The sequence below is a fragment of the Rattus norvegicus genome, chromosome 5 (assembly GCF_021556685.1).
Source record: "Rattus norvegicus strain SHRSP/BbbUtx chromosome 5, alternate assembly SHRSP_T2T, whole genome shotgun sequence".
In the NCBI taxonomy this organism is placed as follows: domain Eukaryota; kingdom Metazoa; phylum Chordata; class Mammalia; order Rodentia; family Muridae; genus Rattus; species Rattus norvegicus.
In genome coordinates, this window is record NC_141538.1 from 168,993,452 (window position 1) to 169,017,500 (window position 24,049).

General features: G+C 52.9%; 1 protein-coding gene across 18 annotated transcripts in view; it reads right to left on the bottom strand.

The window, feature by feature from the left end:
• Window positions 1-24,049, bottom strand: part of Kcnab2 (potassium voltage-gated channel subfamily A regulatory beta subunit 2) — an 88,209-nt gene that overhangs the window by 29,580 nt on the left and 34,580 nt on the right. For 7 of the 18 annotated variants that reach the window (NM_001429748.1, XM_087547812.1, XM_087547810.1 and 4 more), the window contains 1 exon segment: window positions 18,133-18,261. In NM_001429748.1, coding sequence (NP_001416677.1) covers window positions 18,133-18,209 — 77 coding nt within the window. In that variant the 5' untranslated portion in view covers window positions 18,210-18,261. 18 annotated transcript variants of the gene reach the window in all.

Here is a 24,049-nt window from a genome sequence, read left to right on the forward strand (position 1 = left end):
TCTCCAAGAGTGCTGTGCTGTGCTGGGCACAGTTGACTCCCTCTACCAGGAGTGGAGTCGCTTCTTCGTGACCTCGATGCGGGATGTATTCCTTGGGGTGGCAACCTGGGGTTAAGCAGGGCTGCTGTGACTGTGCTCTCCTGGGGTGGCAGCTCAGGGGTCTCAGGCAGCAGCTGCTGCTCCCAGTGCCTCCTGGCTCTGCGCATGGGGTGTCAGAGGCTCCTGCAGAGCCAGTGAGTGGCCAGCGAGATGCACGCAGGCAGGCGGTGCTGGAGAGTGGAGTCATTATTCGTGATGCAGGATGCACAGCCACCGGCCCTACTGGTCCCTGGGGCCTGGCGCTGCCTGATCCAGGCTGACCTGCGGCCCCAAGCCTGGGTAGGCACTGCTGGCAGGGGGTGTGTGTTGAGGCTCCCTGGAGCCAGTGCTCAAATCCACCCGCTCAGGGCCAAGTCATCAGGAAAGAAGGAGGAGACTGTCCACTCTGACAGAATGACCATGGAAAGAAGCCAGGCCAAAGGGACAAAGGGCCCAAGAAGCACACGGGTAATGCTTAGCATCCCACAGCAGGTACCCATGAGTGTGCTTCTGGAATGAATGAATGAATGAATGAATAAATGAATGAAAGAGTGGCCTAGGCCCCTCCCTTGCCAGCACCCATCCTTAGCATAAGGAAGGACTCTCACTGAAGATGGAGGTCACTGATTGGGCAAGGCTGGCTGGCTAGCGCATCTCAGGGGTCCACTTGTCTCTGACACCCTTCCCCAAGCACTGGAGTCCGTGGCATCGTATCTGGCTTTGTATGTGGCTTCTGGGCATCTGAACTCAGGTCCCCTAACTTATGTGGCAGGCATGTCACGGAGCGAGCCATCTCCCTGCCCATGTTCTGCCTTCCGGCACAGACCTCAAGAATGATATCTCACGCCCACTGGACAGTGCCTCTCAGACATCACTACCCCCAGGAATAAATATCCTCCTGTTCTAGGTCAGGCCTCCTAAGCAAAACACCCTGGATGAGCCTGATCCTGCTTAACTGCTCAGGACTGGAACCAACAAGCAGGCAACCAAACAAATGGGCAAGTGGGAGTCAGCCACAGGCCCAATAGTGTGGCTCCCCTCCCCTTACTCTCTCTCCACAGGGCAGCAAAACTTCAAGTCCCCACCAGCTCAGGCCCAATGAAAAGGAAGGACCCAGTCCCCGAGGGTAGAGCAGGATGTGGGCACAGAGGTCAGGAGGGTAGAGTTGGTATCCTTACCATGGATGTCCCGGAAGGTCACACAGGTGCCACCTACAGAAGCCAATACAGGGCTCACTGTGTTTTCCCACTGCCAGCAGCAGGGTTTGCTGGCCTGAGGCCCTGTGCTCCAGATAGGCTGGGACCCTTTCCAAGCAAATTGTGTGGAAGGAGGGTTGGGAGAAGGGCAGTTACATTTTTTTCTGAAGCCTGGACCCTGGGGCCCACAGAGGACCGCCCTGGCCTTTCTTGGGGCATGTGGCTGCTGAAGAGGTGGCCGAAGGCAAAGCCCGCCTCTCCCCCTCCCCCCTTCTCTTTCTTTTGGTTGAACAGTGACAGATCTTGCTACTGCAGCCTCCTCTGAATATGCAAAGCCTGAGCCCAAATGGAAAAATGGAACTTAACTCTGGCCAATAACTCACGGAATCTTTAAACACACACCCCCCTTTGGGTGCCTGTTCCTTAGAGCTTTGAGCTCTGCTGGGCGCTGGACGCAGAGCAGCCTGGACGGCCCTTTGCAAACAGCCTCCGATCAGGGCGGGAGGAGAACCTGTTACAAATGCGGAGTCCTGAGACCTCCTGCACCTGCAGTGGGCCCGGGAGACGTTTTCTAATGACTTATTTTTGTTTTTAATCATGTGTACTTCTGTGTCTGTATGTGTGGGTATGCGCTCATGCATGTGTGTGCTCGTGAGTGTGTGTGTGTGTGTGTGTGTGTGTGTGTGTGTGTGTGAGAGAGAGAGAGAGAAAGCATGAGAAAGAGACACAGAGACAGTGTGTGTGTGTGTGTGTGTGTGTGTGTGTGTGTGTGTGTAGGTGTCCAGAGAGTCCAGAAAGAACGTGGGATACCTGGAGTTGACGTTCCAGGTGAACCAGGTGATGTGGGAACTGAAAATCAAATTTGGGTCCTCTGGGGGAGCCATGTGCACTTTTAGCCGCTGAACGACTTCTCCAGCCACAGGTGTGTCTAAGTAGAAGCTTTGAGCTACACATCTGGTCTCGCAGGAGCCCAGCCCCTTTCCTCTTTATGCATTTATGCTGGTAAACCGAGTCTCACAAGGGCTGGACCTCAGTCACTCTTTTTTTTTTTTAAGATTTATTCATTTATTATATATAAGTACACTGTAGCTGTCCTCAGACACACCAGAAGAGGGCATCAGATCTCATTACAGATGGTTGTGAGTCACCATGTGGTTGCTAGGATTTGAACTCAGGACCTCTGGAAGAGCAGTCAGTGCTCTTAACCACTGAGCCATCTCTCCAGCACCCCCAGAGTCACTCTTAACCACATGGTGTGTCATAAACAGCCTGAGGGAGGTCAGAAGAGTCAGTCAGGGCAGAACCAGGGGACCCATCCTAAGTATGTTCACAGAGAACGCAAGTCATACGAGCCCGAGAAGACATGAACATCAATGTCCATGGTAACATTTTTTTTCACCCTAGTGAAAAGATGGGAGCAACACCAATGCCCATGAACTGACAGGCGGCTGAACTCCATCACACAATGGAGTATCGTTCAGCCATCAAAAAAATGAAATTCTGACGCATGCTACAACATGGATGAACCCCCATGCCTCTAAGAGAAAGAAACCAATTGTAAAAGGCCACACCCCGTCATTCATATCCACAAGAGGCTGCAGGGAAAACCCAACACGATTGACGGTTGCCAGGGTGGGAAGGGGTAAATCGGGACAAGGTATACAGCAGTTTCGTGGTGTGTGTGTGTGTGTGTGTGTGTGTGTGTGTGTGTGTGTGTATGTGTGTGCATGTAGGTGCATGCATGGAGGTCAGAGGACAACTTTTCCTGCATCTATCTATTCTTTCTGTCCACCGTTATGTGGGTTTGGGGGACTGAACTCATGTCACCGGCCTAGTTCAGCGGGTCCCCTTACCAACTGAGCCACCTCTCCAGTCAAGTCTATGAGCACACAAAAAACACAGAACTGCATACTCTCGTACTTAAACAACTCCTCACGCTGGGGATCAAACCCAAGGCCATTGGAATTGGAAGACAAAGTGGTCCCTGAGGTGGGAATAGACCCCAGTTTCTCACCCACTAGGAGCCAGGTCTGGAGTTATGGTGACTTTATTACCACACAGGATGCCCAGGGACACCTCTGTGAGACTGCAACTCGAGCTAAGACACAGAGAGGCCAAGTGGCTTGCTTGAGGTCACACAGCGCTTGTCTTTTTATGTTACTATTTAAGTCCAAGCTTAACTGAGTCCCAAGGTGGTCACCAACATAGAAAGGATGCTCAGTAGTATCCTGCAGCTTCAAGGTGTTGACCAAACACCATGACCCAAGAGCGAGCTGGGGAGGGAAGGGTTTATTCGGCTTACACTCCCACATTGCTGTTCACCACTAAAGGAACTCACGCAGGGCAGGAACCTGGAGGCAGGAGCTGATGCAGAGGCCATGGAGGAATGCTGCTTACTGTCTTGCTCATCATGGCTTGCTCAGCCTACTCTCTTACAGAACTTAGGACCACAGAACCAGGGGTGGCCCCACCAACAATGGGCTGGGCCCTCCCACATCAACCACTCATTCAGAAAATGCCCTACAGGCTTGCCTAAAACTTGATCTTATGAATCGACTCCCCCGACCCCCACTGTGCCCAATAGGGTTTCTCTGTATAGCCATGGCTGTCCAGAAACAACTGCAGACCAGGCCTGGAACTCAGAGATCTGCCTCTGCCCTCCCAAGTGCTGGGATTCAAGGCCTGCACCACCACTTAGCTGGAGGCCTTTTCTTATTTGCCTTGTGAAACCAAAACACAGACATTGTTGTTAAGGAGTCACATTGTTATACATTGTTATTAAGTCTCCATATCTTATAAGAATAACTTTGTTTCCTAAATCTAAGGCATCCTGCAGCCCACCTTTTTTCAACCTATGCTGAACTTATAACCTTGTAATGTATGACCACCCCTTTACCTTGCTAAAACTCCTGAACACAGGTAGCAGCTCCCCTTCTGCATCACGGACTCTTGAGCTTATCTACCCTATGGCAGCCTTGAGCCCCGAGTCCGCCACTCCTGTTCAGGTGATAACAATTATCTTGACAGCTGTTTTCTATCAACCCTAATCCTTCTGCATAAAAGGGACCTCAAAAGCCAGTGATGGACTGCACTCTGAAATCCTGACGTAGGGGATGCAGTCATCTGCTCAGTTTCTTGTGTGTTTTTAAGTACAGCTTTCTCTAATCAGACAGTGGTGGAAATGTGTTTTTCCTCAGGACTAACAAGGGTCCCTCCTCTCAGATGACTTCAGCTTATGTGAACGGTTTTTGCTAAGATCTTAAGTGAATGCAGGTCCAGCGACCTCATTTGAGGGCAGTGACACCGAGGTCACCAGACACATCAGGGTCCCTGTGGGTGAGACAACCCTCACCCTGCCCAGGGGAGAATTATTTTCCCGTCTCCTTCCTCCTTGGAGAGCAAGCTGCCTTCCAGGATGTCAGCCACACGGGGTCTGGACCCAGGTGCAGACTGAACACTATTTTTGGAGCCTCAGGCAGAGACACATATCATCCCATCTTTGCTAGCTAGCTTCCTGGGGCTCACACAGTAGAGAGTTACAAACAAGCTAAAAAACAACAAAAAAAACCAAAAAAACAAAACAAAACAAAACAAAAAAAAAAAAACAACAACAGGGACTGACTACTCTCACAGTCTGGAGGCCAGGCGGCTGGCAGGCAGGAGCCAGCAGGGCCGTGCTCCCTCGTTAGTGAAGGGTGTGCCTTACTCAGTTTTGGGCTAAGTGGGTTTCCCGCGGTCTCCCTGCCATTCCTTGGATTATATCATGTTACCATTCTGTGACGGTCTGTATATGCTCCACCCAGGGAGTGGCACTGTTGGGAGGTGTGGCCTTGCAGAGTAGCTTGTCACTGTGGGCGTGGGCTTTAAGACCTTTATCCTCGCTGTCTGGAAGCCAGTCTTCCCCTAGTAGCCTTCAGATAAAGTAGAACTCTCAGCTCCTCCTGCACCATGCCTGCCTGGATGCTGCCATGTTCCCACCTTGATGATAATGAACTGAACCTCTGAACCTGTAAGCCAGCCCCAGTGAAATGTTGTCCTTTATAAGACTTGCATTGGTCATGGTGTCTGTCCACAGCAGTAAAACCCTAAGACACATTCTTTGCATCGATCACACGCCCTTCCAGTGTCCTGTATCCCTTCAACGAAGCACATTGACAAAAGGCCCTATAAAATATAACGTGACCCAAATAAGGTAATTTTCTGAGGTTCAGCTGTATATACAATTCGGCTGCCAGACATGATTAGGCAAACCACGCCCATCATCCCTGCCCACTGTGCCAGGAGCTGGTTCCTCAGAGTTGGGAAGGCATGGTCTAGTTTCCCCACCCAACCCCTGTCAGCCCCAAGCTCTCCCCAGCTCAGGCACCCAGCCCTTCTTTCATCCCCTGCAATGTCCCCGGAAGGCTCTCCACCATGTCTTCCAATGGGATCTCTCTCAGACTGTTTAGGACTCAGCTCTCCCACCACCTTCTCAGATCAGCCTCCATGCCACAGGCTCCCCCGCACCCCATGCACTTTCCGGCTTCAGGGCAGGCAGTGCTACTGGAAAGGATCTTGGGATCTCATTTCATTTCTCTTTTCCCCTCTGCCCCAAGATGCACGGGCGTGAGCATGTGGCCCCTGCCCCTCTTGTTCATAGGGCATCTCCAGGGTCCAGCCGAGGATCTAGTGCCAGCATCCTCTCAGGAAGTGGTTGCTGAGTACACGCTGGGTCCCCATGAGCAGCTAATGCAAAACAAATAAGGCTTAGGGGCTCTCCCCTTGAACAGCTTCTATTGCTGCCACAAGTCCAGCCTTGGCTAACGGACTGACCAAGGGTCCTTCCCTCGCAGTCGACTTTGAATACAAGACTTCGAGACCCTGCTGTGTCAGGGAGCACCAGAAGTGCTTTGTTTCTTTAAACGACAACATAATGGCCCAAAGGACCAAATGCATTGTCCACAAGAGAGGGGGACACAAGAGCAGTCCCGACCTTCACTCACAGAGAACAGCCAAACCCTGCAGCTAAAACAGAAGACTTGAACCTCAGAGAAACACATGACTTTTAATTATAAGTACACGCCAACTATCGCACGGGAAATGCTGATATGAAAATATATACTCGCTGTCTACCCCAGACTCTAATTAGTTAGGCAGCCTGTATTTTGATTCGAAACACTGGCTATCCTACAAGGACTGGAGGAGACTGTCCCCTTTGACCAACTGGCCCTGGAGCTTACAAAAAGGTGCACAATTTCAATCTCCAAGTATGTGTAAAAACAGACTGCCTGTCCGCCCGCAGGCTGTGCTCAGGAGCTGTCCTGGGTGCTGAATCCAGAGAGGTGTGCGTCGTGCAGAAATGCTCTTCTGGGAGTCTAAGAAAACTTATCCCACATGCAGGTCATTTAGACAGACTGAACCTTTACTCCACAGCCCTTGTTGCTATGGTTACAGCTGGATGCAGCCAATTCTGAGGAGACCTGCTGAAAACCACTTATCATAGATACGGCTCAATTTTAGGCTGTGAAGGACACGTTTCTTTGTTCAGAGAATATAACACGGGTTTTTCTTTCCAGAATGGGTTTGTGTTGGAGATGGTGGGTTGATCTATTTTCCTGGATTCCTTGGAACTGGAGTTATGGATGGTATGGAGTCACTATGTGGGTGCTGGGAACCAAATCTGGGTCCTCTGCAAGAGCAGCCAGGGTCTGTAACTTCTGAGTCACCTTTCTAGACCCATTTAAAAAACCAAAACCAAAACCAAAACCAAAACCACTTACTTTATTTGTAATTGTGTGGGTGGGTGCAGTACTTAAAGAGGCCAGCAGATGACAGACGCTCTGGCAGAGTTACAGGTCGTTGTGAACTGCCCTACTTTGGTGTTGGAAGCTGAACTCAGATATTTTGTAAGAACGGCCAGTGCCTTTAGCTGCGGAACCTCACTAATTCTAGCAGCTAATTTGTCCTGGTGAAGTTGCCAGAGACAAATGAAACAGCTTTTATCTGCTCAGCAAGGTCCCCTCTGCAAAACCAGTCAGACGAAACACTCAGACGAAAACTCCAAGCCCAGTAACAATTGCTTTCAGACAGCTAGCACCACAGCAGACATTCACTTCTCCTCACGAAGGCATCGCTCTGCGCTTGTGGATTTCCAAACCGAAAATATTCACTGTGAGTCACAACAAAGCCATGGCCCGCCCGTTTCCAGAGCCGTGCCCCTCTCTCCTGCGGCACCTCCTCGCGGTCCTCCTCGGATGTCCTGGGGACTCCTTACCCACCCACCGTGTCTCCAGCCCAGCCCTTACCGATATTTCATGCCTGTGCGCTGGGCGGTGCAGCCGTCCAGGGAAAGGCCGTGCATTTGGAGGAAGCTCTCCATGTTCCTGGCCTGAGCGGCTGCCCGCACCTCCCTCAGCCGCTGCAGCTCCAGGGTGTCCGTCTGGCGGACCGGATGCAGGGTCCAGTCTGAGTGGCATCTGCTGCTTACGCTCCGCAGACTCTCGCTGTATGTCATGGACAGCATGGTGCCGCCTAGAGTTGCCACTGTCCAGATGGGAAACGCCGAGGGGTAGTGGTTTAGAAAGCTTGTCAGTACCACCGCCTGGGCCCTAGGCTGGCCGGCCGGCTGCAGGGTGTGGGGCAGATGCAGAAGTAACAGTCTTCAAGGAGAATTGCCATCTGGGCGTGCCCAAGTCCTGGGCGAAACACCCTTGGCCTGAGACTCTTGTCCTTAAAATCATGCTTGCTGGGAGACAAGCTTGCCCACCTCTGCCCCAGCAAGTGTGAGAGAAGCAGGCCAGGCTGGAGTACAGGCAGGAGGGAGCACTGCCCCCCAAGCGGCACAGCATAACTGGGAGCACGGGGAACATGCGGAAGGATGGACGGTGGGGCTGTCCTGTGGCGACTGAGATGCCACTCCATAGTGCTCTCGTGAGGGGGGGGTCAAGTGGAACCCAGGCAAAAGGACGTCCCAGGAAGGAAGCACGAGGTACACCTGTCACAGAAGCAAGCTTTAAGTGGGCACTGGCCACAGTGTCGTTTTACCCCACATGCTAGGAGCCCAGCCTGGGAGGCTATGTTTACTCTCAAACCTGGGAAAGGGAACTGTGAAGCCTATCGTGCATGGTTCGCATCTGGAAATCCTACCACCCCAGCAAGGGTCTCTCTGGGCACCGTGCTTCAGAACAGCGTGTCACAGTCTGTGTGTGGAGCTTTTGCAGCAGGGCATGTCAGGCTTATTGCGAGCGTGAGATCTCACGGCTGATGCATCCAGAACCATCCCTAGGCTAGTCTAGCTCACTCTCGAATTCACTCTCGGGGACCAAGATCAACAGTGTCTGTCGAAAGGGACGGTAGCCCTGACAGTGGTCACAGGCATGGCCGAGAAAACTGCGTATCCAGGGAGAAAGAATGTGTGTGCAGCCCTCCTGCCGATGGCACTTCAGGGGCATAAGCGGACCAGTGGGCAGTGTGATTGTAGGAAGGAGCCACGCCTGACTCTGTCTAAGATAGGCAGTGGTGGGTAAATGTGAGGCAAGGGTCTGCAATCCAGGTCCCTGACTGTCCTTGTCACCTGGTCTTAGCACCATGTATGCCCCTGAAGTGACACTTAGACGGTGTAAGTTCCTGCTTCAGTTAAGTCAGCTGTAGCGGTGAGACCCTGAGGCTCTCTTTTTTTTGGAAGGGAAACAGTCTAGTGCCTGCACCCTTTGCCCAGGAGAAGGCAAGCTTGGTTAATCACAGGGAGGAGCTGAAGAGGTACTGGGTGACCCTGAGGTGGGCTGAGTGGCCCTAGGCGAGGATTGGCCCCTTTGGGGGCCAAGGAACGGCCCACTAAGGACAGGGACTTGTGCAAAATTCTCCCACCCTGAGTCACCTCTCCCTGCTTGGCCTGAGCACTGCAGAGAGATCACATCCTGAGTAAGCACTGCAGGGGGATCACGTCCTGAGGGAGCACTGCAGGGGGATCACGTCCTGAGGGAGCACTGCAGGGGGATCACCTCATGAGGGAGCACTGCAGGGGGATCACCTCATGAGGGAGCACTGCAGGGGGATTGCCTCATGAGCGAATGCTGCATGTGTGTGGGGTGGGAGTGTGTGTCACCTCCAAGAACCTTGTGGCTGGTTCTTCCACAGTGGCCTTTTCCACAGTAATCTTTGTGTGAAGACTGTCATGTCCATGTCATCTGCAGTTAGCATAGGGCTTAGTTTACAGTAAGTATTTGGAATATGGAATATTTACTGTATGTATGACTGTATGGGAAAGGGCTCAGAGAGGGTCTGGTGAGGCCAATGGGCAGTGGGATCCCAGGGAGGGCAGGTGTGTGCACGCACACACAGACAGACAGACAGACAGACAGACAGACAGACAGAGACAGAGAGACAAAGAGACGGGGATGGAGAGAAAGACATACAGGGACACACAGACCATCCCAGAGAATCAGAGAGAGAATGAGAGAGAGGAGACAGATACAGAGACAGAAAGGAAGAGACAGAAAGCTACAGAAAGAGACAGACAAAGAGAGACAGAGACAGAAAGAGAAAGACAGACACAGAGACAGAGATGCAAACAGACAGACAGAAAGACAGAGAAAAGAGACACACAGAACATTCCAGAGAATCCCAGAGAGAGAGAAAGAGAGAGGACAGAGGAGGAGAAGAAAGGACAGACAGAAACAGACAGACAGACACACAGAGAGAAACAGAGAGACACACAGAGAGACAGAGAATGAGGGAACCGGTAGCTATCCCATCTTGGATCTTCTGATCCGAGTGTGGCTGGGTGCTGTCTCCCTGTGCAGGTGCTGTGTTAGCTCACGTGGTCAGAGCCTTGCTTGTTGGGCGTGGCTGCACCTCATCACACCCTGTTCCTGTGTGGCATCAGTTTTGTGCAGACGCTTTTCTAATTGTCCTGATTGCTCTGCCTCCCTGCAGCTGCTGCTCCTGTTCCCAGCAGTGCCCATGGAGGTCACAGTAGGGCCCTGGCCTCTAAAAGGCAAACCAAGGCTGACTGGGCCTTGCCAGGCTGAGCCCTGTTGGCAATTCTCCTGTAGCAGCCCTGGGGCTGGCTGGGTCCTGACTCAGGTTTAGCAGTGACTTTGACTGCCCTGTGGTAGGAGGTACGATTTCTACACTAGGACTGACACTCACCACTGCTCAAAGTTTCGGGGTGGGGGTGGGGTGCCATCTGCAGGGCTCTTAATATTGAAATGGATGGGGCTGGAGCCGTGTGAAAGACCTGCTTTTTTTCTAGGAAAATATGTTTGCGGGCTGTAAAAAGGTCCCAGCTCATGATGAGGCACAGCTTAGGGAAAGAGGACCTGAAACCTACAGGTGGCAGCGCCGGCCTCCTTCTGGCTCCTGCAGGCTGGCTGCTGCCTTCTCCAGTAGGTGTAGGGCTCTGGAGGCATTGCATGGCTGGCAGCCAATCCTGTGTGAAGTGGAGGCCAGCTCTCTCTTTCCTGAGGTGAGAGAGAAGGGCAGCCAGGCAGACTATAGCTGGGAGCTCTTCCCGAAAAGTGGGCAATATGTCCGCGCTCCCAGCCAGGCTGGAGTCAATAGCCATTAGCTTTCAAGACAAAAAGCGCCTGGGGTCTGCAGGGGTCCGAAAATACACACCAGGGCCCCAGTGATGAGAGTGGCCAGGTTATTGGGTCCAGGAAGGGACAGCGCTCTCTGCCACCACTGATGGCCACACAGGAAGGTACTCGTGAGTTGACAGCCCATGCAGGTGACTGTCCCCAAAGGAGTGTACTATGACAGCAGAGATGATAACAGCTGTGGGAGGAGAGTCTACTGTTCAAGCTGGTGTCCCCGGTGGGCATGGCTGAGAGGAGAATAGTGACCAGAGGCTAGAATGAGCCTTGCCAGCACCAAACATCACCAGGAAGTGACAGATACTAAAACAGCCCTTTACAGAGGACACACGTGCTCCTTACAACATGGGAGGAAACAGGAGCGGGCAGGAAAGATCAGGGTCTTGCTACCTCCCTGGCTGGCTGCACAGCCATCATTGAGGGAAGGCAGGTTCCCACGGCAGTGGCCCAGAGCCTTCCGTTACAAGTGAGGAACCGGAAAGCTAAAGGGAGAGAATTGGGTGAGGGTGGCAGCCCAGAGCAGAGGGTCCGTGGTCCTGGTGTGTGTGTGTGCGTGTGTGTGTGTGTGCACGTGTGTGTGTGCGCGTGTGTGTTGGAGGGCTCCTCAGAACAGGAAGGTTCTATAGATGCGTAGATGGTGTACGGATTCTGGCGGCCTGTGTGTCGATAGACAAAGCTGGGCTCCCTCAGTCTGCGGTTGTGCTCTGGGCTTTTCTTACAGGTGAATCTAGCAGGGTAGGGTTCTCATGCCACTTTCGAGGCTCCTTCTGCCTGCGCTTAGAAGTGTGGTGACCTCTGACCTCTTCGTTGCAACACCTAGCCACATTCTAGAGCGAGGCTCTCTGGAACTCTAACCCTACGTCCTACCCAGTCTCCAGAGTAAGCACCATTCCCCCCCACACCCCAATAAGGAGCTGCTAATTCCACACACTTAGGTTTTTCTCTGGAAATCTATTCCTGTCAGGGACTCAGGGGACTCCACTCGAATTAACACGGTGACACGGAAAAGCGGGATGACGGCAGAGCTAACCTCATTAAGTCAGTAGGAATCGCTTCTGCCCTCCCCAGTGCCTTCTACCTGGAGCCACTGAAGCCCAACGACACGGGGGGCAGGTGGAGAAAGAAACCCTGTCTCTCTGTCAAACGGCAACACGTGTCCAGAGCCAGGAGACCAGCCGGAAGCTTCAGAAGCGGAAACACAGGGAAGTGGCCACCATCCTGGGGTGTGGCCTTGTAACTCATTGCACACACACACACACACACACACACACACACACACACACACACACGGCATCCCTGCAGCACACAAACCGTCATTTTGCTCAAGATCCATCAGCAAACCGAGACCTGAATAGCAACCCTGGCTCCTGCAGGCATTGGGCTTCCTAGACAGACTTCAGAGAGCAAGAAACCTCACGGACAGCACTGCCAGCCCAAGTCACGAATGCTGACTCTCAATCAAGGGGTAACACCAGCGAGGCACGAGCTAGACGGTGGGACTCCGGCAGACGGGAAGACAACCAGGCCAGGGCTGCACAGGGTGGGCGCAAGCAGGATCGATCTCAGGGAACACAGGTTGGTGGGTGCGGCCAGGTGGGAGCCCACCCACCCTCCTCCATCTAGCACGGTTACCTCAAGTGCACCCAAGGTGGGATCTTTGAGGCTGTCTGCTTTGGAAAATTGTGAACGGTCTGATTTCTTCTGAGCAGCCAGAAGCGTTCCCAGACACCCCTACCCCCACCCCAGCTCTATCATTTAAGTTCCGGGGTGGGGGATGCCTGTGTCTAGACATCGCCCCCCCAAGGCAGTGACTGCTACATCCACTCCTGCGTCCGTCCAACTCACCTGCTTCCCTGGGTGGCTGCTTGTTAAAAAGGCCACAGTCTAGTTAGGGAGCTAAGGAAGCAGCACACGCAGTGGCGTTTTTCATTAGGGAGTGTCACTGCAGAACGTCAGAAGCAATTGGTGAATGAGAGAGCCCCACAGGGTCGGCGTTGGAGGCAGCAAGTCCATTAGCTTCTATTAGGGAGTTTTCATTCCGTGGCAGGGGCTGAATTATTCACGAGTACCTTTCTCCTAAGAGCTCGGGAAGTGCAGTGCCACACTACAGCCTGGCAACACTGAGGTCTGGCAGGATTGTTGGGGTGTGGCGTGAGGTGGGCGTCCTGCCCCCTCCCGTGGTCTCCCCTTGGCTGCCTCTGCTGCCTTTTCATCAGAGGCCTGGGTCTTCTGAGCCACAGGTAGGAAAGACTGGCAGCACTGTTCTTTGAGTGCCAGACACGCAGCTCCTGGCTTCTCCACCCCATTCCAAGCTGGGTCTGCAGTGGACAGGTGGGGTACTTGTGGCATGTGGCCACTGCCACAGTGAAGAGGCACACAGAGATGTTTTTCCCCTCCATGGGGTGTACTCTATGTGGATATATGTACAGATAGCTGCCTATATACGGAAGGTTCTAGAAATCTGTTTGCACACCCCTCTGGTAGGCTTCCTTCCCAGCACACCCTTGACTGAACTTCAGATAAAGCTTTTAAGCTGTTCACTGTTCGGTGTTTAAGCACTGTGTTTGTGCTTAGCACTGGGCTAAGGCAAAATCCTGAGGGCCAGGGTTGTCACCTCGGGGGAAACAAGGTTACCTTTGGATGCTAAGAAAGGTGTGGTTGCAATACTGTTGTCTCAGAAGACAAGCCAGTGCCTGCGGGGTCTTGGATACGGGCTGACCTACCTCTCATACGAAAGAACAAATAGCAATCGCCAATTTGTGGGGAGGAATGGGACAGGCAACCAGTACCCCGACACAACCCAAGGTAGGCCAGCACCTGGAGAGGTCTCAGGACTGGGCTGGGATATTTCGCTCCAAGGACAAGCCTGTTGTGACAATGTCTCCAAGGGGTTATTTTTTGGGAGTGATTATGGGAGGTGGTGGGTTTTGAGAGGTGGAGCCTCAGGGGAAGTCTTTAGGCCATTGTGGACCAAGATATAAGCTCTCCTCTATTCCTGCCCTTGCTCTGCCCTAGCTACGGACTCTAATTGCCTGCAGCCCATGTACGCCCAAATTTAACATTTTCTTTTGTAAGTGTCCTTGGTCATGCTGTTTTGTCACAGCAACAGAAACGTAATCGTGACAGCTTGTTGCAGGTATATTGTTACAGTGACAAAAATCTGAATTGTTTACTGTGACAGTTTTTTTTTTTTTTTTTTAAATCCTAGCTGTCAGTGTTCCCCAGCCACAGCAGCAGGGAGGGGGAACCACATCCCTCCTTGGTGCAAAGCAGCTCTGCAGATGTTTTCCATGAAGCTACAGAAGTTCAGGGGTTGGCTCCATCATTCAGTCCTTTATGCCTCTCTGTACCTAGGACTTTTCCATGTGCATAGAGGCTAATCCAGATTGTCAACTTTATTGAGTAAAAGCAAAAAGAAAAGCAACTAATCCACTGAGGCTTTGTGGCGCCCCCTGCTGGTGGAGTCTTTGTGGCACCCCCTACTGGTGGTGTAATGCACTTTCCTGCGCTAGGCAGGACTCTTGCTTGCTCTGGACATGGGAACCTGAGCAGAAACAACAACCAATGTCTGCTGTAGTCCAGCTGCAGCCCCAGGAAATTGAGCACAGTTCTTTTCCCCTGGTACTTCCTCAATAGAAGAATGTACCGGGGTAGGCCCTGGCTAGAGGGACGGGATGGAGACACGTGAACCCATCAGCACCATGGAGACAAAATAGGTCCTCACACAGGTAGGAGAACTTGATTCTAGCCAACCAACAGACATATAAGCAGGAAAGGAATGTCAGCCTCTAGAAGACACCAGGTTTGGGGCTGCGTGTTATACAGGATTTTAACTCCCTTGTTGATCTGGGAGCCGCTCATTTGGTAACCAGGACAGAGAGTCTTGTCCACGGTGAGACCACAAACACTTCTGCCATCAAAAGGCCATGCTTAGCACCATGATGGTGTGGATGCTTCTAGAGAGCGGCACCTTGTCTGTTCAATGAATAAAGAGCCAGCCCTGGGGTTGGGGATTTAGCTCAGTGGTAGAGCGCTTGCCTAGGAAGTGCAAGGCCCTGGGTTCGGTCCCCAGCTCCGAAAAAAAGAACCAAACAAAAAAAAAAAAAAAAAAACAAGAGCCAGCCCTTTGAGATCACCACCTGCTGACCTGACTGCTTCATGAAATGTCTCCTGGAGATGCAAAGTGCAGGACAGACCTGTGATCTCCTGGTCCCAGGGCCAGCTAAAGCCAGGAGAAACTCACCGCAGGCTTACTAATACCTGTGCTTTACCTGTGCACCTTTTCAGCCTGTTGCTCTGTCCTTCCTCTCCCACCAGGCAGAGGCGGACAGATTCCCTGGAGGATGCAGTTCTGGTGCAAGTTTGGTCTTATCACTCAGATCTGACCAGAACAAACAGTGTGCACTCCTCTATGCCACACGGATGGACGCACAAGTGTTTGCAAGCTCAAGTACAGGTAGATGTCCTCATCCAGTCAACGCTGCAGTCAAACCAGAGCCTCACCTCTCTCACTTCCCTGTGAGGGACAAGACCTCAGAGACAGTGGCTCAAGTCAGCCCGTGAACCCAGGCGCGGTCATGATCCTGAGGCCACAGGAAGAACACAGCTCTTCGAGGGCCCAGTGCTGACACCCCACCCCCCACCCCAGCACATGTAGCCCAGAGTGCTGGTGCATTAGAACAGCCCACAGCACCACTCTGGGATGTGCTTGACTGATCTGGACAGCGACCTCTCTCCTTATAGGTTAGATACCATAGCAGGCACTGCACTGTTGCCAAGGGTATGTATAGGCACGGTGTGATGGTTTGTATATGCTTGGCCCAGCGAGTGGCTCTAATAAGAGGCGTGGCCTTGTTGGAACAGGTGTGTCACTGTGGGTGTGGCTTTAAGACCCTCACCCTAGCTGCCTGCAAGCCAGCATTCTGTTAGCTGCCTTAAGATGAAGATGTAGAACTCAGCTCCTCCTGCGCCATGCCTGCCTGGATGCTGCCCTGCTCCCGCCTTGATGATAATGGATTGAACCTCTGAACCTGTAAGCCAGCCCCAATTAAATGTCATCCTTATAAGAGTTGCCTTGGTCATGGCGTCTGTTCACAGCAGTAAAACCCTAACTAAGACAGACTGCCATCACAGCCCTGAGGCAGGCCGAGCCAGCTAGCCTGCAAGTCTTCTGAAGCTTTGACATATTACTTCTTGGGCCGGGAAGTGTTTTCTGATTGTGTCCTTTCTTTCTCGGATGAGTGTGAGCTAGTCTAGAGGGAGGGGCAGACTGTCCTGAGGGGAGCCTGGGTTTCTTGATGCCACATCTCAGCATGGTAACACCTGACTTCCAATACTCCAATGGAGAAGTATGTCTGAGAGCTACCCCACGCCCCCGTGACCCAAATCGCATGGTACTGCATACAACTTATGAAGATATGAGTTCAAAGCACAGTCTGAAGGCTCTACAGGTTGTAATCCCATCTAAACCCAAATCTGCAGGTGACAGAAAGGGCAGATCGGTTGAGCACAGACCGTTCCCTCTGGCAACGGAAAAACAGTCCCACGGCCACAAGAAAGTGGCCCACATACTGAAATTTTCCCTTTTTTCTTTTTTAACCTTTGTGATGGTGAGGGTGAAACCCACAGCCTTGAACACACTAGGTAAGTGCTCTACCGCTGAGCCCCGGCTGAGCTGGTGAGTGAGGTTCCAATGGTAGGTCTGGCTGAGAGCTGAACACATATCTTAAGCCTATTTGGTCAAATCAAAGCAGACTTCAGTAGATGAACACACGCAATTAACCCAACCGCACACCTTCACCAGGCCCTGCACAGGCTCTGCGGTTAGCACTGAGAGACACGGGCAGCATCTGTGATTGTAGATTGTGTCAGCTGTGTGCATCCAGCCCTGCCCATGATGGGCACAGCCCTCCCCACCATACCTTGCCCTTTGGCCTTCTGGATTGGGAGGAAGAGGAGGAGGAGAAAGAGGAGGAGGAGAAGAGGAAGAGGAGCAGGAGGAGGAAGAAGAGGAAGAAAAGGAACAGGAGGAGGAACAGGAGGAGGAGGAGCAGGAGGAGGAGGAGAAGGAGGAGGAGGAGGAGCAGGAGGAGGAGGAGCAGGAGGAGCAGGACTTATTACCTGTAAAACTGGAGCTGTCTTTTGGGACTCCCATACCGAGTACTTCGGATAGCAATGGAGGAAAGAGGGGGAGAAAGAAGGGGAGAGAAGACAGTATGCAACCGGCATCAGCCACAGGCAGGAGCAAGTTTAGAATTCATCACCGATATCCCGCAGCCCCCACCCCCATCTCCATCCCGGGCTCCAGGCTAGTCGATGTACAACCAAATGTTCTGCAGCAGCGCCACCCAGTGGCCAGTGCGGCAAAGGTCTGGAGCCTGCCTGCTCTGGTCGCAGAGGCTCCTAGGCTTCTTCCCCACAGTAGACTCTGAGTGAGTTTTTTTTTTTTAAGCCCCGCCTCCAGCTCGCGTCTGTTTTTTTTTTTTTTTTTTCTTTTTCTTTTTTTTTCTTTTTTTCTTTTTTTGGTTTTTTTTTTCGGAGCTGGGGACCGAACCCAGGGCCTTGCGCTTCCTAGGTAAGCGCTCTACCACTGAGCTAAATCCCCAGCCCCCTTTCTTTCTTTTTTTAAAATAAGCTTTAGATCACGCTTTACAGCATGCTTGAGAACAGCCGCCAAAACACAGGAGGGCCTGAGACTCTGGGGCTCTTCCCGAGACAGACACCTCTTGCCCCTGGTTTTCCAAAGACACTTGCAACAGCTCAGGGTCCACTCATTGTCTAGAAAGGCCCGAATTCCCAGAATGTATAGGCTGTTGGGGTCCTATCCAGCAGCCAGTAGCTCACCAGCGCCCTCTACAGGAGACCTGTTGTTCAGAAAGGTGGCTCACACAAGGCGGTCAAGATTACCTATTAGAGTCTGGCTGTTGCTGGTCTTTGGAAAATGGGCGGGTGCCGGTTCCCAAGTGCGCGCGAGCTCGAGAGCAGCCTCCCAGACGCCTCTGGGTGGGATACTAGAGACCGCTGCTCTGGGCCCTGCTAAGGGGCTCAGATAGCCCCAGATGAGATTTCCAAAGGGCCAGGGACCAGAACAAATCTGTCTTGGCCCAGTGCCATCCGGAAAGTCTTACCCTCTTTCCAACTATAAGTTTTGAAAGCTTCCATTTTTCCCCCATGCATGTGTACCTCACAGCCCTGTAGCCCTGACTGAGACCTTAGTCGTTCCCCAGGGGAGTGTGGCTACCTCAGGGACTCGTGCTCAGAGGAAGGAGGCCTGGGTGAATTACCTGTAGATCATCCCGGGGGAGCCTGTCTGCCGCAGGGAGAGTCGAGCTGGAGACCCCGTGGTTGATTCCGGATACATGGGGCCGGCCTCACTTATCTAGATCAGCGTGTCTTTTCACAGAGGGGAAATCCTGAGAGAAGATTAGAAGGCAAGGGGTGGTGGTTAAAAGAAAGACTGGGCAGGTTTGGACTGTTTGAGCTGCCCATCCTTCCTCAGACAGGATGATTGCCCCGTGGACGCCACTGGGCTGCCGTGGAGGATCCCATCCCTCCACTGCACACTCCAATGCCACCGCTCACACGAGGTGGAAGGGTCTGTGGACTTGTCTTCCCCTCCCAGGAACTGAACTGTATGCCTTGCTCCTGATGCCACTGCACAGCAGTTTCCTGTGTTGCCCTAGTCTTTAGAGAGCTTGTTTGACGCCCTCCATGACCCCTGAGATTTCCCCTCCTTGTGCAGGGTCCTCCCTGGGAGCATGGCTGGACCCAGTGTCCTGATTCTGACCTAATGTGGCACTGGATGACATTGACTGTAATTCCTGTCCTGCCGGCTGACCTTCCCTTTCCAGCTCTGATGATTGCCCGGTCAAGAGGTCCCCGTCGTAGGAGCCGAGGCCTCAGCCCAAAGACCAACCAAGAAGCGGTGTCTCAGATGACCCTGGGAGCTTGGAAGCTGATCCTTCACTTGTTGGGTCTTCCCGTGAAGCCCTCCTTCCCAGGCCTGGCCAGCACCTGGAGAGCAGCTCACAGGGCCCAGAGCCATGCTTAGCCAGGGCCTTCTAAACTCCAGACCCATAGACACCCTGAGGTAACACATTGTCTGAAGCCACCAAGTTACTGGTCATAGCTATAGCAGCAGCAGGTAATGACAGCGGGGACCTCTCCCTTCCCCCTACTGATCCTTCCATTTGCCCATCAAAGTCTCTCACCGCCTTTGAGCGGAGTCACCAGCCTTTCGCCTGAAGCTCCAGTCAGTGTCCTAGCTGAGCTGGATCCTCTCAGCTCTACTCTGCTGGGTCCCCTAGCAGCATGGGCATCTATTTCCAAAGTCACCTTGTCAAATAGCTCCCTTCCCTCCCTGTTATTACTTCACAGGTCATGCTCTGCCTGTTGGCTCTCCTCGGAACACACTACCTTCTCCTTCTCTTACCAGGCCACATTCATGCCCCCCATAGCTTCCAGGGCTTTAACAACGCCAACCCCTTCCACCCAGCGGACCCTTTCAGGTCCCCAGGCAGTCCCAGACCCATCTGCATATGGGTCTGGCTGTTCCAGATTCTCTGTGTTGAAGTTCCAGAAAGCCTTGTTAACTGCCCTGCTCCTGGTCTCCCAAGGGCCCAGATGAAGGTCCTTGGTTCAAATTCACAGAGCTCTACTTTCATGGGCAAAGGGATTAGCAGTCTCTCGGCTTGTTATGCAAAAGCTCCTGAGCTGTGATAATGTGACCCTGACCGTCTCCCTGAAGCCCCTCAGTGTCCACTTTCCCCACCAATCACCACCCTCATGTGTGTGTGGTGTGTGTGTGTGTGTGTGTGTGTGTGTGTGGTGTGTACATGCACGAGTGTGCATGTGTGTGTGTACATGCACAGGCGTTTGTGTGCATGCACAAGTGTATGCACACCTGGAGGCCAGAGATGTCTTCTGCAATCAGACTGTCATATTCTTTTGAGACGGTGGCTGTCACTGAGCTCACCAACTGGACCAGACTGGCTGGCCAGTGAGCCCCAGGACTCTCTCTGGTTCTCTGGGACGGAAACTATAGGAACGCACTACTTACTGCTCCTAGCTTCTCTTTAATTCTTTTTAAAGAAAGGGTCTCATGATGTCACCCTGGCTGACACTGGTCTTGAACTCACAGAGACCCACCTGCCTCTGCCTCCCAACTGCTGCGATCAAACATGTGCACCACCATGCTTGGTCTTGCACCCAGCCCTTTCTGTGACTCCCGGGATCAAATTTTCGTCCTAATGCTTGGGTGGTAGGCACTTTATCAAATGAGCCGTCTCCCTAGACCTCATCTTTGTCTTTGACAATGTGAGTCCTTCAGGCCACTGATGCTCTGAGGCGCAAGTCACTGCCCGGTTCTATGCCAGAATCTGCTCACAGGTCCTGGACCCCACAGACACTGCATTTCTGGGTCTCCAGCTGCCAGGGATTTGACTTGTACAGTGAGTGCTTCTCCTTGGAAGGTGGCTGGTCACCTGGCACTGGGGACTGCAGGGCCTCAAGGGCAGTCTCTCTTTTAAACTCATCACTTCACATATGTACACAAACTCTCTCTCTCTGGTGACTCAGGAGCATGGAATACCACCCTCTCCCTGACGTCGCTTTACTGGACGCCATGAGTTCCCTCGTGAAGAAAACACTGGCGTAGCCTTACTGCAGGCACGCTCTAGAGGCTGCCTGTGTGAACTGTGCGGGTGTCGCTCTGAAGCACAGTGTCTGGCTGAGGAAGGGACACAGAGGGGAGGCCACTGCCAAGGTGCTAAGTGCTGCTAAGGACCAGGAACAGGCCTGCTGGGAGCACAGTGGTCACCAAGGGCCACCCAAGAGGGACGTATAAATAAAAGTGCCAGTCCACAGGCCATGGGGGAGGATGGGAGACAGGGGTCTTTGTGCAGGCTTGCAGAGAGGACTTAGCCCCTTCCACGCACCGTTCTAGCTTTTGCTAAGACCACCAGCAGCAGAGCTTTGGCCCTCAGGGACGATCAGTGTGCAGAATTATAGAATGACAAGCAACATGTTTTCCTTGAAAGGGGTTCGAGGGACGGGGTGAATGGGAGTCTCTGATTCTCAGATGTGGGCATTTCCAATATTCTAGGGTATCACTAGGTATCACTAGGGATCTCAGTTTGCGAAGCCACTGGGCAGGAGGTTAGTTCCCGATCCCCGGATGGATGTCCAGCCTGCTGACAATTGTTGTCAATAAAGTTTTATTGAGTCATTTCCTGTTCATTTGCTGAGGGATGGGGCTGCTTTGCTGCGGGGTTGAAGAGTAGCCATAGAGACCAGGAGAGGCTAGAACAGTCTCTGACTTTCTACACCTGTACTCAAGGAGACAGTGCTCTGGCTCCTTTCCAGCCGTCCCTCTCAGCTCTGCCCCTGTAGCTTCCTACCCGATCACTGAGGAAACACGTCTCCAGGAGCCAGTTCCTCCAGACCAGCACTGGCAGCCTCCACACTCAGGGCATCTGCCTTCTCTCCTGGGGCTCCTGGGAAGATTGACTCTGAGCGACTGGCTTCAGAGTCTCACGTAGCCCAGGCTGGCTTCAGAGTCTCAGGTAGCCCAGGCTGGCCTTAACTTTCAGATCTTCCTGCTTCCATTTCCCAGCGTTACGGGTGTGTGCCACCATGGCGCTGGGTCAAACTCAGGCCTTGTGTATGCCATGGGAGCTTTCTACCAACCAAGCAACATCGTAGAATCACTACTATTCTACCCACATGGGAAAGGAAGTCAAAGCAGTTTTCTCTGAGATAAGGAGAGTGCTCTGACTTTGGGAACATTTCCCGAGGAGGATCTCCTGACAGATTCCGGTTCTTGCCTCCCCGTGGAAGCCACTCTTGCTAGAGTCTGATGCTGCCTGACGTTGGGCCACGGCAACGTAGCCCTCATCTCCCTCGGACGAAGGGGGGTGCTCATAGGTTCTTCCCTGTCCTCGGTGGCTATCGTTCTTGTCTCTAGGCTGCTTGTGTGGACCCTGCCGACCTCCAACTTGGGGAGCACTCAGGCTACAGCCTTGAACTGCTCTCTGAACCCTGTTCCTATCCTGGAACCAGATGTCTCTGTCTCCAGCCTGCAGCCCAGTCTATGGTCCCCTTTAAGCACCTGCTGAGATGTCCGGCATCTCCATGAGGAAGAGGCACGCTGTTTCAGGCACACTGTGTCAGATCCTGAGCTCTCCGGTCGTCCCAACTGTGGCCCTGTCTTTTGCAAGGCCAGAGGACTGGCTGAGTCTCTCAGGTGCGTCCTTCAAATTCCTGGGAGTCTTTTGACTCTTTCCACCTCAGCCCTGCACACTGTTGGGTGCCTCTCTCTTCCACAGGCTTGATTCACAACAGCTTCCTAACGGTCACCAGAGACCATCTTTATCTTATCAGTAGCCTCTTCCACAGGGAGCCGGGGGGCTTCTCCTGGACCCTGGCTCTGGTCTGCCACTTCTGTGCTCACATCTTTCCCTTGGTTTCCATTCTATCCAGAGCAAGAGCCAGATAGCAGCTGACATCTCCGAGCTGCCTGTCTGTGACCCCCTAACCCCACCCTGCAGGTGGCCCCCATTTTGCACAGCAACCCAGGCTTTTCCCACCCACATGTCCCTGACCTTTGACCCCAAAGGTCTACTGAGTACCTTGCTTTACCTCTATGCCAGGGTCACCCTGGCTGTCCGTGTACACCTCGTCCTAAACTGCCAACCTTCTCCCCATGTTCTCCTGTCACTCGGTCACCTCCTGTGTGACTTTCCCCCCTAGAATCTATCACTACTGACACACCTAAGGGTCACCCCTTTTTTTTCTCTTTCCACAAGAACTCTGCTGGTTTTGGGAAGGCCAGGTTCTGGGTATCCTGTAATCCTGCAGTGCCTGGTGCTTCAGAGACAATTGCTATTGGATGAGTGAGAGTGTAACTCAAGCCCGCAGGGAAGAATGGGAGCTGGGCAGCCCGTGTCACTGAAGGTGACCGTGGCTTGTGACCTTGGCAAAGGCTGGGACTCCACTTGACAATCAGTTGTGGGCTTCTCTGGTGTGCAATGTCTGCTTTGTCCAGCAGGGGCGCTCATGGCACCTGAGGGTGTGGAAAGGATGTAGCCCAATCCTGGGGACACTTAGAAGTGTTGGTTGGGGGATCAAGATCCCTCCAATCCAGTTGGCCCCGACTCTGGACCCACGACCACATCAGGATAGGCCACAAGGCAGTTGCTCCGGTCTTCAGAGAGCATGAGAGATTTTGCCTTTTTAAAACTCCTGTGCATCTGCAGTCAAGCCCACCACCTCTGTCACTTTTCTGGGAAAGAAGGGGGCTTGGTGGGGTTTCCACAGCCCCTGCTTTCCGTTCAGGTTGGAAGAACTGCAGGCAGAGCCCACACATCGGCTCTGCAGCTTTCGCTGTTCAATCAGGAGCAACTGCACCTGCTGAGCGGCCAATCCCAATGCGGACAACATCTAAGGAGGCTGCGGAAGAGGAGGCTGCTCGGAGGCAGACCGAGATGAGTGGCCCTCAAGAACCTTACGACCTTCTCCAGGCAAAGCTGGGCTAGATACCCCAGGTCCCCGACGCCCTCTGCAGTTTGGAGGACAGATGGGAGCTAGGTTGGGTGCACCATGACCCTCCTCCTCCCTGCAACCTAAGAACAGGCAGAAGCTTCTGGAGCTGGTCCTGAGAGGGCTAGGAAGGGATCTGGGTTTACAGTCGGGTTGAAGGTCAAAGTCTGGGTCCTGTGGGTTTACGCTTAACTGCTCTCTCTCTGTCCCCCACATGTGTGTGACCTGGAGTGACTTTTTGATTTATATTTAAGGAATCTGGAGCTGGATGCTTTACCAAGGCCTAGTCCAAATGTCCTTACAGAAGCAAAGAGATGTGTGCTGATGGCAGGTGACAGAGAGGGACCATTCGAACCCCCCACCTTTTTGCTCCCCAGGTTACGTCGATAACTTTCAAACTTCAGAAAGGCTGAAAAATCAGAACAGCAACCAACACCAAAGTCTTCATCCTGGGCTTACGCTGCCTGGCTTGTGTGCACTCACTCCTTCCTTCCAGTCCCCTCCTCTCCGTGTGACCTACCACACACAGGATGCACACATAGGCAGAGCTTTCAAGGCTATCTGAAGAAGCGCAGGCCTGAGCGTCACCCACAGGTGCCTCATCTCCCATTATCCTGGTTTCACCCAACCACAGACTCAAGACAAAGCTAAGAAAACGAATCC